Here is a 14434-nt window from a genome sequence, read left to right as displayed (position 1 = left end):
AGGTATTCAGTGTGAACAGAACAGATGGGTCCTGCTTTTATGGAGCTTCCAGTGTAGAGGAATAGAAAACATTAAATACACAAACTAATTCAGTGATGTGAAGAAATTAAACCTAAAGTGATGTGTTTGTGGAGATGGCCCTTAGGCTGGGAGGATGGGGAAGGCCTCTGTGATGAGCTGAAACTTAAAGAAGCCAGATAGGGGTGCCTGACTGGCTCAGTCAGTAGAGTACTTCAGATTAATCTCAGGGTTGTGAGTTCAAATCCATGCTGGGCATAGAGTGTACTTAAAGAACAAAACAAACAAACAAACAAACAAACAAACAAAACTAATGGGACTTGATTTGGTGGCACCTGGCTGGCTCAGTCAAAAAAGCATGCAACTCCTGATCTCAGGGTCATGAGTGTGAGCCCCATGTTGGGTGTAGAGATTGCTTAAATAATTAAAAAACTTAAAAAATAAAGAGATGCCTGGGTGGCTCAGTTGGTTAAGTGTCCAACTCTTGATTTTGGCTCAGGTCACAATCTCACAGTTGGTGAGTTCAAGCCCCACATAGGGCTCTGCTCTGACTGCACAGAGTCTGGGATATTTTCTCTCCCTCTTTCTCCGCCCCTCCCCTGTTCTCTCTCTCAAAATAAATAAAAAAACTTAAAAAAAATGTTTTTAATAAATAAAAAATAAAGAAGCCAGACATGTGGAGTACTGGAAGAAGGAGCACTCCAGAAGGAGAGGGAAAGCAGCAGGCATGAAGGCTTTGTAATGGGAAGACTTGGCCTGCTGGGAAAACAGCAAGGAGGCTGGAGTTGCTGAAGCACAGTGAGTGGGGAGCCAGAGAAGTGTATGGGCCGAAAGGGGAAAGATTGGCAGGGGCCCAATAATGCACAGCCTTGCAGGCCATGCTAGGGTGTTTGGATTTTATTCTAAAGCAACTGAGAAGTTTTAACGAAGAGAGTGATAGGATCTCATTTTCTTTTTTAAAAAAAGATAAATCACTGGCTATTTTGTGAACAATGGGTTATGGAGGGAGTTGGGGGTGGGGAGAGAGTGAAAGACCAGATATTAGACAGAAAACTGATTATGGGGCTTGGACTAGGTTGGTGGTTTTGGGAATTGAACGAAGGTGATCAATAAGAGATCTTTTAGAAATAGAACCTATAGAACTTGCTAACGGATGGAATGTGGGGGTATGAGAAAAGGGCAGACTGACTCTGGGTTTCAGACTTTCCTAACTGGATGGAAAGAGGTGCCCTTTGGTATTTTATCTGGGGAAGATAACTTGGGAAGGGTCAGGGAGAAGGAGCAGTTTTAAAGATTTGAGGTATCTATTAGATATACAAGTGCTGGTGTCAGTGGTCTGTTGGAAATGTGAATTTGGGGCCACAGGACTGCAGTGCAGAACCTGAAAAGTAGGCCCTAACGGTGAGAGGGGCCTTCTGGGACGCAAGGCCCCACACCCATCTCCCCGCTTATATCCACTCAAAAGTACCATTTAGCTTCCATTGGCCCCAGACACACCTGTTTTCCTCTGGGACTGGTTTCTTCCAGGCTCCAGGCAATTTTCTCACCACTCACGCTGACTTTTCCAGTTCTCTGGGAATTTGGGAAAGGTCTGAGAACAGTCCTGTTTCCCTTGTCAAAATCATCTTTGCTCAGGCATCCAGTGATTCAGTTTCCCTGGTCACAAACTGAGTTCCTCCTTGCCACACGTCACCCTTCGCGCCATCACCGGAGATCTGCATATGTAAATGAATGATTAGAAATAATTAAGAGCTGAGTCAGTGGCTCTACTAGAAACAGAACCCAGGCGTCTTGACTCAGAAACTTAAGAGTTTCCCTACCGCACAGCAGACGCGGCGTCCACTCGGCGGCTCCGACCCTTTCCGGAGTTTTAGCAGTAGTAACAGAAGTTGATCCGGTTTCTTCTCGGCACCTTCGCGCTTCGCAGCACTGCGCGAAGTCGGACGAGGCGTGGGCGGGACGGGGGCGGAGCTGAGCCAGGTCCGGGGCGGGGCTTTGGCGTGGGCGGGGCTTCCTCGAGTTCCGGAGTCGAGTCGCTCGCCTTGGCCGGATCGGAGATGCAGCCGCCGCCCCGAAAAGTGAGCTTGGCCTGGGAATGGGGACTCCTGGTGGGCTGGCGGAATGGTGGGAGTTAAGGGGCTCAGGAACCGCAGTGGGGGACAAGGAGTTGTAAGGGTTCAGGGCCTAACCCAGAAGTAACCCAGGAAACAGCCCAGCCCCTCCCCGGTCCCGCCCCCTCACCGCTCCCTGCGCGGAGTGTTTTTTCCAGGTCTCAGGCGCTGGGGGTCTTCATCCTCTTCTTACCCTCACAGGTGAAGCCGGCTCAGGAGGTGAAGCTTCGCTTCCTGGAGCAGCTGAGCATCCTTCAGACCCGGCAGCAGAGGGAGGCAGATTTACTGGAGGACATCAGGTAGCTTCTGATCCCCTCCACGTACCCCCCCCCCCCCCCCTCGCCGTTGCGCGCCCCGCCTCTCCTCAAACCTACATCCGTCGGATCTGGGCCGGGGAGGGGAGGCAGAGGGTGAAGAGTTCTCCACCCTGCCCATTACTGGCCCTCACTTTCGGCCTCCCTCTCCAGATACCAGATAGGACTTATCCTTCTTCCCACCCCAACACACAGAAACACGCACGTACCCTCCCTGAAACCCCTTGACCCCATACCACTCCCTCCACCACACAATCAAGCTTAGAGCAGAATCTTACCTCCCTCTTCCAGACCTGTTGGAAGGCTGGAGGACAGTGTATTCAGGCCCCCATCAGTCCTCACGTCTGAGCCCACTGATGGTTCTCGGGGGGGGGGGGGGGGGGGGGGGGGGGGGGGAGGATCCTGCTGAGGCTCTGAGCAATGAGGTGAGGTTGTTCTGGGTTGCAGCTGCCTGAGGTGATCTCAAGGACTCTCTCTTAAGTCTCATTTGCTCCTGGTATACTCACACTCTAGGCCTGGCTCCACTCTTCCTCCTGCCCAGGCTGAGGAGAGGATTGAGGGTGGGAAAACAGGACTAAACTGTAACACCACCCTGCTCCATTTATCTCCACAGGTCCTACAGCAAGCAGAGGGCAGCCATTGAACGGGAGTATGGGCAGGTATGGAACTCCTTTCTCTGGACTTTGTCTTTTGTTCTAGCCTCCTTTAAACCACCAGCATTGTCTCTCCACACATTCTTCTGTTCTGGTCAAGAGCAAAGGCCTAAACAGAGGGGTGTCAAATCTTTCTTGTGCTACTTGTTGGCTGTGTGACCTTGGACAAAGTACTTAGCCTTTCTTGGCCTTGACATCTTTCTCTGTACAATGGAAATAATAATTGTACCTTCACGTGGGGTTGTTGTAAGGATGGGATAGGTTAATGCATGTAAAGCACTTAGCAAAGTAAGTAGCACATAATATGCATCTGATGAATGGCGTTAGTATACTCTGATCCCATAATTTCCCAGTTGGTGAGAATCTTTGAGAGGTAACTGGGTCTATGATGACTTTCCCACCAGGCACTTCAGAAACTGGCTGGGCCATTCCTGAAGAGGGAAGGGCACCGGAGTGGGGAGATGGACAGCAGGTGGGTCCCATGGAGGTAGGGAGGTCAGGAGACCTAGAAGAGATGAGGAGCTCAGTCTCAGGAATCTATGGGAATAAAGAGTCAGTGAGGGGGGAGGGCACGTGAGCTGTAGGTAGAGCTGACACAGCAGCCAGAGAGGAGCTGACCCAGCAAGGACACTGTGGGTGCGGGCAGAGGGCATGAGTGATCCTTGTGGCTGAGCTAATGGGCTGATCGATTGATAGGCTCCCAGACAAGGGGGATGGGAAAGCACTCTGTCTCTTATGGTGTTGGGGTTGGGGGGGTCTCATGAAGCTTTGGAGTGCTCTCCTCCTCAACACAGACCTTCTATGGGGAGAGGCAGGATGGTGTTTGGTGCCTGGCGCTGCCTGCTGGATGCCACCGTGGCTGGGGGCCAAGCCCGGCTCCAGGCATCTGACCGATACCGTGACCTGGCAGGGGGCACAGGGCGGAGTGCCAAGGAGCAGGTGCTTAGGAAGGTATGTCTATGTGGATGGGATGAAGGAAGGGCTGGCTCAGGGCTGGGGTGATCCAGGTCAGGACTCTGTGTGTCCATGCCCCTAGGGAGCAGAGAACCTCCAGAGGGCACAAGCTGAGGTGCTGCAGTCTGTCCGGGAGCTGAGCCGAAGTCGGAAGCTGTATGGGCAGCGGGAACGTGTGTGGGCCTTGGCACAGGAGAAGGCGGCTGATGTCCAGGCTAGGTGGGGTCGTGTGGAGTTGGGAAGCCTGGCAGGAGGAGGGGATCCAAGGCATGACAGCCAGGCCTAAACTCGACTCCTCTTCCTTGCCTGCACAGACTGAACCGAAGTGACCATGGGCTCTTCCACACTCGAACCAGTCTCCAGAAACTCAGCACCAAGGTTTGGGGGATGTGGATAGGAGGGAGGGCAGGAAGGAGGTGGGCAGAGTAGTCTCGTGGTTTGGAAACCAAGGGCATAAATCTGAGAGACTGGGACGAATCCAGGCTTCCCTACACCTTCAGTCCTTGACCTTGGTTAACCTGATCTCTCTGAATCTCATTTTCTTCATCTGTAACACGGAAATAGTGCATTTCTTTTTATTCCTTTACTGTGCATTTATTGAGGATTCTATGGAGTTCCTGCCTTCAGAGTCTGGTGAATGCCAGACAGATAGTAAATAAACAAATAATCAGACTAAGTGAAAACAAAACAAGGTGCTATGATAAAGGGTAACAGGGTGTAATTTAGAGAGAAAGCTTCTCTGAATACATGGCCTGTCAAGAAGGAGCCAGCCATGCAAAGATCTAGGGGTGGAACATTCCAGGGAGAGGAAATGGTGAGTTCAGGGGCTTTGAGATGGCAATAGTTTTGTGGGCTTGAGGAACCAAAAGAAGACTAGTGTGGCTGGAGTACTGTGAGCAAGGGGACAAGTACTGTGCAAACAGGTCAGAGAGGTCGCAGGACCAGCTCACGTGAAACCTGGTAAACCACAGTAAGGAGCAGTTGGGATTTTATTTTAAATGAACCCAGACACCACCAGTGCATCTTGAGCACGAGTTGTGAGTGTACAAAAGTTTTAGTGTAGCACCACGTATATAGTAAGCACTCAATAATGTGAGAATCCATTCTGGATATGGATTGGCCTTGGAAGGACCCCAGGGGTCTAGCGGTCCCTGTTGACATGTATTTTCTCTTCCCAGTTGTCTGCCCAATCAGCCCAGTACTCCCAGCAGCTGAGAACAGCCCGCAACGAGTACCTGCTTAACCTGGTGGCCACCAATGCCCACCTTGACCACTACTACCAGGAGGAATTGCCAGCCCTGCTCAAGGCCAGTCCCAGCCCAGATACCCCTGCCTCTCAGCAGAGGGTGGCAGTGTGTGGGAGGGCCTGTCCTTTCTTCCCACCACCACCAGACTAGGTGGTGCTAGGGACCTAGCCTGCTTTGAGTGGGTAGAAGATAGATCCTCTGGTTCTGGTTCTAGTTCTAGCTGACTGCATGACATTGTGCAGAACACTTAACCCCTCTGAACCCCTCATCAGGGATAACTTCTGTTCTGCCTACTTTATAGACTAATGGGGCTCAGAGGAGAGAATAGATGTGAAAATGCTTTTTAAACTGTTAAGGTCTATGCATACGTGAGGGCCTATTATTAGAAGCAGTAATAATGTCTCATTCCTTCCCTCTTTCCAATTCCTCATGCCCATACCAATCTAAACCTGGGCAGAGAGCCTACTTTGCAGTAGATGCTGGGGGAAGGGTAGTGTCATTATCTCAGGGTTCTCTCTAGGCCCTGGTCAGCGAGCTCTTGGAACACTTGAGGGACCCCCTGACCTTGCTAAGCCGCACTGAGCTGGAAGCTGCAGAGATGGCCCTGGAGCATGCCCGCCATGGAGCACAGGCAACCTCCCAGGTGAGGGCTGTGCCCTGTAAGACCTCCCCAGAGATCCTCTTTACCCTGCTCTTTCAGTACAGACCACCCACTGCATTATCTGCCTTCTTTCTTCCAAGAGGGGCTGGGGACAGGCTTAGAGAGGTAACCAGTGAGTGCCTACTTTGACCTTTTACAACCCCCCAGGTAAGCTGGGAGCAAGATTTGAAGCTTTTTCTTCAGGAGCCTGGAGTATTTTCGCCCACACCACCTCAGGAGTTTCAGCCTGCAGGGACTGATCAGGTGAGACTACTGTTCATTGGAACCAAACCACATGTAAAGGGGACTGTGGTTTAGGCCTCCTCCCTCATCATCCTTGTCCTGATAATGACTTGGTGACTGTTATGTGGCTTCAGAACTCTAGTTCACCTCCTTCCCACCAGGACACAAATAAACATATTTTATTCCACCTTTCCGGTCCTTGACTGCACTATCCTCATCGTTCTATCTCTATCCCTCAACCCAGATCCCATTTTGGGGACTCTCTGTGTCTCTGTGTCCACAGGAAGGCACACCTCTGTCTATATACATAGGTGTGTGCCCTCACCTCTTTGTCCCTGGAGGTCAGGACAGAAAGAAGAAAAAAGGAGGAGACTGTAGTGAAGGAGCAATATCAGGTCCTCCTCACAGCACCTGTGTTCATTGTTCATGCAGGTGTGTGCCTTGGAGCTGGAGGGGGACGCAGGAGGCATGGCTGGGGACAGTAGCCTGGAGAAAGAGGTTCAGCGCTGGACGAGCCGAGCCGCCCGAGACTACAAGATCCAGAACCATGGGCATCGGGTGAGGTGGGGGGGGGTGCAGGTATCATGGGTGGGCAGGAAGAGCTGAGAGATGGGAACCCTGGAATCAATGGGAATGTCATAGGGCTGCAGGCAGGGGGGGAGGGAAAGGTATATTAAGCCAACAGTGTGGCACAGTAGTTAAGAGCACTGGTTTTGGAGTTAGACCCACCTGGGTTCAAATCCTGCTCTCTTGTTTCCTAGTTATGTAACCCAGAGTGAGGGAGTGACTTAACCAACCTCTCTGGACCTCAGTTTCCTTATTATTAGAGTGGGGTTAATAATAATAGCCACCTCATAGGGAAAATTAAATGACATAATACATGTGAAGCAAGTAGCAAAGTGCCATGTCCATAGTAAGTTGTCTCCCGTAGTATTTCTACCCACCCCTGTCCTCTGCCTTCCCAACCAGGTGCTGCAGCGGCTGGAGCAGAGGCGACAGCAGGCTCCAGAGCGGGAGGCTCCAGGCATAGAACAGCGGCTGCAGGAAGTGAGGGAGAGCATTCGGCGGGCACAGGTGAGATGTAGCCCTGTGGCTAGGGCCACTGAGATCCCACCCCCTTACACAACACTCTCCTCCACTCTCTCTGGATGGTGGGGAGTGGGTGGCAGGAGGTAGAAGGTGGACAAACTTGGGGAGGCTCCACCCACCTCCCAAAGGTAGGCCCAGCCATAGCCTTGATTGATCTCTCTTCCTAATGCCAGGTGAGCCAGGTGAAGGGGGCTGCTCGGCTGGCCCTGCTACAAGGAGCTGGCCTAGATGTGCAGCGCTGGCTGAAACCAGCCATGACCCAGGCCCAGGATGAGGTGGAGCAGGAGCGACGGCTCAGTGAGGCCCGACTGTCCCAGAGGGACCTGTCTCCTACGGTGAGCACCCTTCGCTCCATACTCATACACACCCAGGAAGGTAAAGGGTAGAACTCCCCAGTGGAGGGAAGACCCTGTAAAATGGGGATCATGACAGTACCTAAGTCAAAGAGGTTGTCGTGAGGCATGAATGAAATAAGTATAATTTTTTGCATAGTTTGTAGCATAGAGTGTCAGTGAACTTTTGTCACGAGTACAGTAAAACCTTGGTTTGCGAGCATAATTCGTTCCGGAAACGTGCTTGTAATCCAAAACACTTGTATATCAAAGTGAATTTCAAGAACCATTGGCTCAGTTGTGATCATGTGACATTCAGCATCACATAATACTCATATCGCAAGACATCGCTCATTTATCAAGTTAAAATATATTAGAAATATTTGCTCTTCGTGCAGAACACTCACAGAGCAACTTAATCACAATCTAAGGTTTTACTTGTATAGGATGGTGGTTATGAACTAAGCTCTAAGTACAGATTATAAGTGGTTCAAATACCAGCCACTCTACTTATTAGCTGTGTGACCTTAGAAAGTGACCTAACCTTTCTGAGCCTCAGTTTCCTCCCAAGTAAAACGAGGTCTTCAGTTAGGCAGAATATCACCGGGTCATTATGGAGATAAAATGGTGATATACATAAGATGTTTGGTGTTGTACCTGGCACAGAGTAAGCACTCAGGACTAATTCTGTGGTGGTTGGTGTTACCCTGCTTGTGTTGATTTTGCTTTTGATACATGGTGAACAGATGGGGGGGATGCCACCTTGGGGAATGATCTGCCAGTGTTCTTTAAGAATAGAGTGGAGGGCTGGGGCGCCTGGGTGGCGCAGTCGGTTAAGCGTCCGACTTCAGCCAGGTCACGATCTCGCGGTCCGTGAGTTCGAGCCCCGCGTCGGGCTCTGGGCTGATGGCTCAGAGCCTGGAGCCTGTTTCCCATTCTGTGTCTCCCTCTCTCTCTGCCCCTCCCCCGTTCATGCTCTGTCTCTCTCTGTCCCAAAAATAAATAAAAAACGTTGAAAAAAAAATTAAAAAAAAAAAAAAAAGAATAGAGTGGAGGAGTGGGAGATGAAATGGGTGCTTGAGAGTGTGGGGCCCCCCTATGATGTCTGTTGTCTGCCCCCTCCAGGCTGAGGATGCTGAGCTCTCGGACTTTGAGGAATGTGAGGAGACAGGGGAGCTCTTTGAGGAGCCTGCCCCCACAGTCTTGGCCACTAGGCCCCTTCCCTGCCCTGCACATGTGGTGTTTGGCTATCAGGTATCAGGTGGGCATGGGGGTGGTGACCTCCGACAGGTGGGGATGGGAGACAGCCAAGTCCTGAATCCTTCCTTGTGGGGCACAGGCAGGGCGTGAGGATGAGCTGACCATCACAGAGGGCGAGTGGCTGGAGGTCATAGAAGAGGGAGATGCTGATGAATGGGTCAAGGTGGGTATGGACCTTAGATCCTGATCCCGGTGGTGGGCAGGTGGGGAGGGTGCAGTGGGAAGGTCTTCTCTGTGGCTTGCAAGGATCCAGCCAGACAAAGCTAGAAGCCTAAGGAGGAGGGCTAGGGCTATGGGCTGCTGAGGCAAGTCTGCTATCTGTTCACATTGCTGGGTGAACAGGCTCGAAACCAGCACGGCGAGGTAGGCTTTGTCCCTGAGCGGTATCTCAACTTCCCGGACCTCTCCTTCCCTGAGAGTGGCCATGACAGCGACAACCCCTCAGGGGCAGAGCCCACAGGTGAGAATGGGAAATTCTGGGTCTGGGGAGCAAGTGTTTGTGGCCCTGGGATATCATAGTCCTGGGGGCACTACCGTCCATCAACTTCCCTCAGCATCTCTCCTGGGCTTCTGCAGCTTTCCTGGCCCGTGCCCTATACAGCTACACGGGACAGAGTGCAGAGGAACTGAGCTTCCCCGAGGGGGCACTTATCCGCCTGCTGCCCAGGGCCCAGGATGGAGTGGATGACGGCTTCTGGAGGGGAGAATTTGGAGGCCATGTTGGGGTCTTCCCCTCCCTGCTAGTGGAGGAGCTTCTTGGCCCCCCAGGGCCCCATGAACTCTCAGACCCTGAACAGGTGAGGCTTTCTTCTCCCTGGATCCCCAGACACCTCTGGGTTGACCCTCCCACTCCAGTGAGGCCCCATATTCATCTTAATGCCCCCTCCCTTCTCCGGGTTTACCTCCTATAGTGGCTTGGGTCTCCCAAAGGAGTTTGGCTGGGCAGAGAAGAAGGAAACCCAAACTGTCTTCATTAGAGTTTGATAGTCTTACTTCACTGCTAGGTACATCTGAGTTCATTCCTACTGCATTACCTTGGGCAGTGATATAACCTCTGTGCTTTTGTCTTCACATGTAAAACAGGGTAATAATACCTGTGTCAGCAGCCCACTTGTCATGATTAGAGATAATGGAGGTAAAGCCCCCAGCACAGTGACCCACAGGAGGTTCTTTAATATATGGTACCTGTTGTTACAAGGAAAAGCCTTGGCGTGGTAGTCAGGAGACCAGTTCTAGTTGGGACTTGACCACTAACTGGCTCCATGCTTTTGGATAGATAGCTTAATCTGAGTCTGACCTCTAACATAGAAAACATAAAAATCCCTACTTCATGGGATGGTGGTGAGGAATGAATTAATTAGTGTATATGAAGTGTCAGCAGAGTGTCTGGGATATAGTTAAGTGTCAGTACATATTGGTTATTGAAGTGTATTATCAGCTAAGCCCCCACCTGGATATAAGCATTTGGTGGCTCTCCAAATTGAGAAGTGATGGGACAGGCATTGAAGACAAGGTGAGAAAAAAAGTTAATGAAACTTTCCCATATGCCAGGAATAACTCTGTGTGCCCCTTCTTCCCAGGTGCTGCCATCCCCTTCTCCTCCCAGCTTCTCACCTCCTGTGCCCACCTGTGCCTTGGATGGAGCCCCTGCACCTGTGCTGCCTGTGGGTGAGTAGAGGGCATTGGAGGCCCTGGGAGTGGAAGAGACAGGAAGAAGGAGCAAGGTTATACTTGACTTCTCTGCCTGCCCTCAGGAACCTCCTCCCTCAGGCTCACAGAAGCATGATGGGGAGAAGAACTTGGGCTTTGGAGGCAGGTGCATGTTCAGACTTTGCCTGTGACTTGCCAATGTGTGGTTTCAGGAGTGATGTGTAACCTGCCTGGGCCTTTATAGAGTGAGGAGAAAGGTCCCTACTTCACTGAGTTCTTGTGAGAGTTAGAAAGATGGACCTAGCATTGTGTCTGGCACATAACACTCATGCACTTGGTAGCTGTTTTCTCATGATTATTATTTGACAAATTAGCCAGCTTCTCCCAGTGTTTTCCCAGTATGCATTCTCTGCCTCTAATGTTCTTGAATCCTACAAACGTCTTAGTGTGTATCATCATTTTCTTTCTTGGGATGTCTACCTTTTCTAAAACCTTCTGGCACTTCTATTTTCTTCATGGAGCTTCCCTCGTTGATTCCAGAGATCCCTGTGAGCATATTCTGTATTTCCTATACCTGTAGTTCACTTGGAATGATTTAGCACTTATTCATTTTGTTTGTTGGTTTTTCACTCTTAGGTTCCTGGCATGGCCATTGGGAGTGGGAGTGCTGTGAATTCCATCTTCCCCTCTCTGATACCTTGCACAGGGCTGATTATACAGCAGGTGCCAAATAAATGTTGAGGATGGATGTAATGATGTATTTTATGGCTCCGATTAGTGACTATTCATTAATGCAACAAATACTTAGAGAGTACCACTGTCGTAAATGCTGGAGATGCAGCAGTGAACAAAATAAAGCCTGAAGACTGACTTGTGGTTCTTGTTTGCAGACCAAGACCTGGAATGTCCTGGACCCCTGGACATGATGGCACCTCGACTCAGGCCGGTAAGGGCCCCTCCCCTGGAGGAGATTGTGTCATTGCAACTTGTCCTGTTTTGTCTAGGGGTTTGACGAAATGGACAGGGATATCCCCAATGGACGCTTCTGGAGCACTGACTGTGTGTTCCCTACAGATGCGTCCACCACCTCCCCCACCAGCTAAAGCCCCGGATCCTGGCCACCCAGATCCTCTCACCTGAAGCCAGGGGACTGCTGTTCCCCAGTGATGCTGCTGTCCCTATTTCCATGATGTCAGAGACCACCCCCTCAATGATCTGAAGTGACCAAGCCAAAAGCTGGAGTCTCCCCCATCTCTACTCTCACCTCCAGGAATAGAAACTTTTCTTCTCCCCCTTTTTGGAGGTTGGAACTCACTCCCCTCCCGATTGTCCTCCTGTTATTTCTAGGGCTGGAACTCCCCCTTTTTCTTCTGCCACCACCCCATCTCTAAGTGGGTTAAATATCTAGAAATCTGTGGGGCTGGAACCAATTCTCCAAAGTCTTGAGTGGCTCCAGCCCATCTGTGTCTCCACCCTGGCTCTGTGACCCACCCCACTCCAGATGCCATGGCCACTGGGTTTGGGGGCTGGAACAGGGGCAAGCCTGTCAAAAGGAGCTGGAGCCAGTATGCAAAACAGCTGTAATGGTCTGAGCGGATTTATTGACAGTGAATAAAGGGCACTAAGCCCAAGCCAGGGCCTGGGCCTCTTGTGCCAAGAGGGCAGGGGGCCTATGGTGCTATTGCTTTAGGGGCCCACCAAGGGCAGGGGCCTGCTCCCAGCTGCCACGCTCTAGCAAATGGAGCGAGGTGATGGGGAAGGGGTCAGGCGGCCTGTTGGCAGGCAGGGGAAGTGAAAGAGACTGAGGGATAGGGGTGGGGAGACTTCTCCCGAGGTCCCCCAGACTGAGACCATGCAACTCCAGATGGAAGTAGAGCTGGTTCCTCAGCTGAGGGCAGTGCTGTCCAGTGGAAAGGAGGGCCTTCATGCCCACCCACCCCCGGCCCTGCCAGCCGGTAGTCCATCAGTACATTGAAGAAGGAGGCTTGGAGGAGAGGAAGGGTAACAGTGTTGCTTCCTATTCAAGCTGTGTCTCAGCTTTTACCCAGGGGCTACAGGACCTTCCCTACCTCCTGGGGCACATGCCCACTCCCCACCACTAAACCAAAGAATGTGTAGCAAAGGCCAAGCCTGGGAGTGCAGAGAGCCAATGGGCTTAGGTGGTTTAAGTAGAGAGTGGGAGGATGAGATTATCTGACTTGGGGCCCAGGCAGACTCACCTCACACACCCCCTGCTCCTCGTGGTGCAGACACCTGTGAGAGAGAAGTGGTCAACAATGGGAGAACAGGATGTGGGTCATATCAGGGCCACCTCCCCTTCAATCCAGGGTAGGAGGCAATAAGAGCTGAGCCCACCATAGCCCTGCCCATGTCTTCATACCTGGTGATCTGTGGTGTCCAGTTTGCTTGGCTGTCCAATTGCCTCTCGACTGGCCAGTCCTGGGCTTGGGCCCTTCCCTCCAGCCCCTAGCACTGACTCTGCAGAGGCTCTAGGGTTGCCCTCAAGTGTACAAGGGACTAAGCTACTGTCCCTGAGTCCTCCATTCTGCACCAAGGGACTGGCGAGGGCCAGGGGCTGTGGCCTCTCAGGGGGCAGGCTCTCAATAGCAGGTGTCCCTGCCCTGGGATGCCCTCCCCCAGACCCCTGACTACCCCCTATGTCCTGCCCTCCACCAGACCCCCAGCTCCTGTCTGTGGGAGAGCCATCACGATGCTCATGTAGTCCATAGCGCTTCTCTATGTGTGTCACCCGGAACCTGGGAAGGGAGAGAACACTGGGGCTTAGGACCATAACTCAGAGGCTGCTCAGCTTCCCTTTAGCCAGGGACATCCTGGGTTTCCTGGCCACTTCCTTCTGGCCTAGGACAGGGGAGACCTCCCCCAGATGGTGGGGCATACTGTGTAGCCTGACTCCTGCTGTAGTTCACAGTCTAGGAGAACAGAGCTGGGGACCACCTTTGGAATGAGGTGCCTGATCATTGGGGCTCCCACCTCAAACTCCCTTTCCCTGGGGCTTTCTATCCCCACCTGCCCACAGAGAACACAGTGGTCTCCCCAGGCCGGGGGCGGCTCTTTCCTTCCTTGGAGCGTCCCTGACGGACAAGTGGGGGCCTCTTGTTGCGGCTACAGTGGATGCAAGGGGCAGCAGACCCCAGATGCACTGTGTGATGATGGGAGGGGGTTCCGTCCTGCAGGCTGGAGGTAGCATCCACGCTGGACAATAGGGAAGAGGGGAACAGGAGTGACATTACCATTTCCTTTCCTCTTCCATTTGCTCCTGTCCTTTTCGCTTCTTAAAACATCAGATGCCTCACCTTCCCCAGGCCCCAACACTATTGTATTTATCTAATAAACACAATATTAAGACGTTAATGATCATGTGTTCTCCCTCCCAGGGTTGTTTGCTGAAAGCGGGCAATGTTTAACCCAAAAGAGTGGCACAAAGGATAAAGGTTAGGCTTGATGACATCCAGATGGAAGTATAATTTGAAGGAACTCAGATTCCTACAAAACTTCTTTCTTCCTATAGGTTAGCCACCTTTGCGTTCCCCCCACCCCAAACATGCGAAGACACTGGGAAAGGATTGTGCTGGAGGAGAGGGTACTCTCCAAGGCAAGCTAAGTCATGCTGGCCCTTGTTTCCAGCTCACCTGGACAGCTGCACTGTCCCTTCTCCTTCACTGTCCCCCAGCATCTCCTTCAAGGCCTCAGCATTGGCTGAGAGGAGAAGGAAAAGAGGGAGTCAGTGGAGGTGGAGGTCAGGGCAAGAGAAAATTGAGTGGGGACTGGGTGGGGGGGGGGGGGTTGCGGGGCAGGGACAGCAAAGGGCCAGACTACACCCACCTTCATTTTGGATGATGCAGCGAACAATCCTCTCTACTGTGTCCTCATTCATGTCATCGTCCTCAGCTGAAGCATGAGAG

General features: G+C 51.8%; 2 protein-coding genes across 6 annotated transcripts in view; one reads left to right on the top strand and one right to left on the bottom strand.

Moving 5' to 3' along the window:
- The first annotated feature begins 2029 nt into the window (after nucleotides 1–2029).
- FCHSD1 (FCH and double SH3 domains 1) lies at nucleotides 2030–14270 on the top strand. Of its 4 annotated transcripts, none has more exons than XM_030320376.2 (20): nucleotides 2030–2096; nucleotides 2331–2428; nucleotides 3057–3102; nucleotides 3501–3568; nucleotides 3912–4047; nucleotides 4133–4269; nucleotides 4365–4428; nucleotides 5229–5357; nucleotides 5818–5940; nucleotides 6106–6201; nucleotides 6613–6738; nucleotides 7150–7254; nucleotides 7443–7604; nucleotides 8727–8855; nucleotides 8941–9024; nucleotides 9204–9321; nucleotides 9438–9658; nucleotides 10442–10529; nucleotides 11402–11457; nucleotides 11586–13883. In XM_030320376.2, the coding sequence occupies exons 1-20, from the start codon at nucleotides 2076–2078 to the stop codon at nucleotides 11649–11651; spliced, it is 2073 nt and encodes a 690-aa protein (XP_030176236.1). In that variant the 5' UTR covers nucleotides 2030–2075; the 3' UTR covers nucleotides 11652–13883. The 4 variants fall into 4 exon arrangements, with proteins under 4 accessions (XP_030176236.1, XP_030176233.1, XP_030176234.1 ...); XM_030320373.1 differs by lacking the exon at nucleotides 11586–13883 and adding an exon at nucleotides 14041–14270 and having other exon boundaries at nucleotides 2038–2096; nucleotides 3891–4047; XM_030320374.1 differs by lacking the exon at nucleotides 11586–13883 and adding an exon at nucleotides 14041–14269 and having other exon boundaries at nucleotides 2038–2096.
- RELL2 (RELT like 2) overlaps nucleotides 12093–14434 on the bottom strand; it is a 4142-nt gene continuing 1800 nt past the window's right edge. For both annotated transcript variants that reach the window (XM_030320380.1, XM_030320379.1), the window contains exons 3-8: nucleotides 14355–14420; nucleotides 14162–14228; nucleotides 13539–13724; nucleotides 12892–13267; nucleotides 12731–12764; nucleotides 12093–12495 (exon numbers count right to left, since the gene is read on the bottom strand). In XM_030320380.1, coding sequence (XP_030176240.1) covers nucleotides 12732–12764; nucleotides 12892–13267; nucleotides 13539–13724; nucleotides 14162–14228; nucleotides 14355–14420 — 728 coding nt within the window. In that variant the 3' untranslated portion in view covers nucleotides 12093–12495; nucleotide 12731. The remainder of the gene's footprint in view (nucleotides 12496–12730; nucleotides 12765–12891; nucleotides 13268–13538; nucleotides 13725–14161; nucleotides 14229–14354; nucleotides 14421–14434) is intronic.

This window comes from Lynx canadensis, chromosome A1 (genome assembly GCF_007474595.2).
Source record: "Lynx canadensis isolate LIC74 chromosome A1, mLynCan4.pri.v2, whole genome shotgun sequence".
Lineage (NCBI taxonomy): Eukaryota > Metazoa > Chordata > Mammalia > Carnivora > Felidae > Lynx > Lynx canadensis.
Note: the sequence above shows the minus strand (reverse complement) of the source record. Positions and strands in the feature narration are given on the sequence as shown.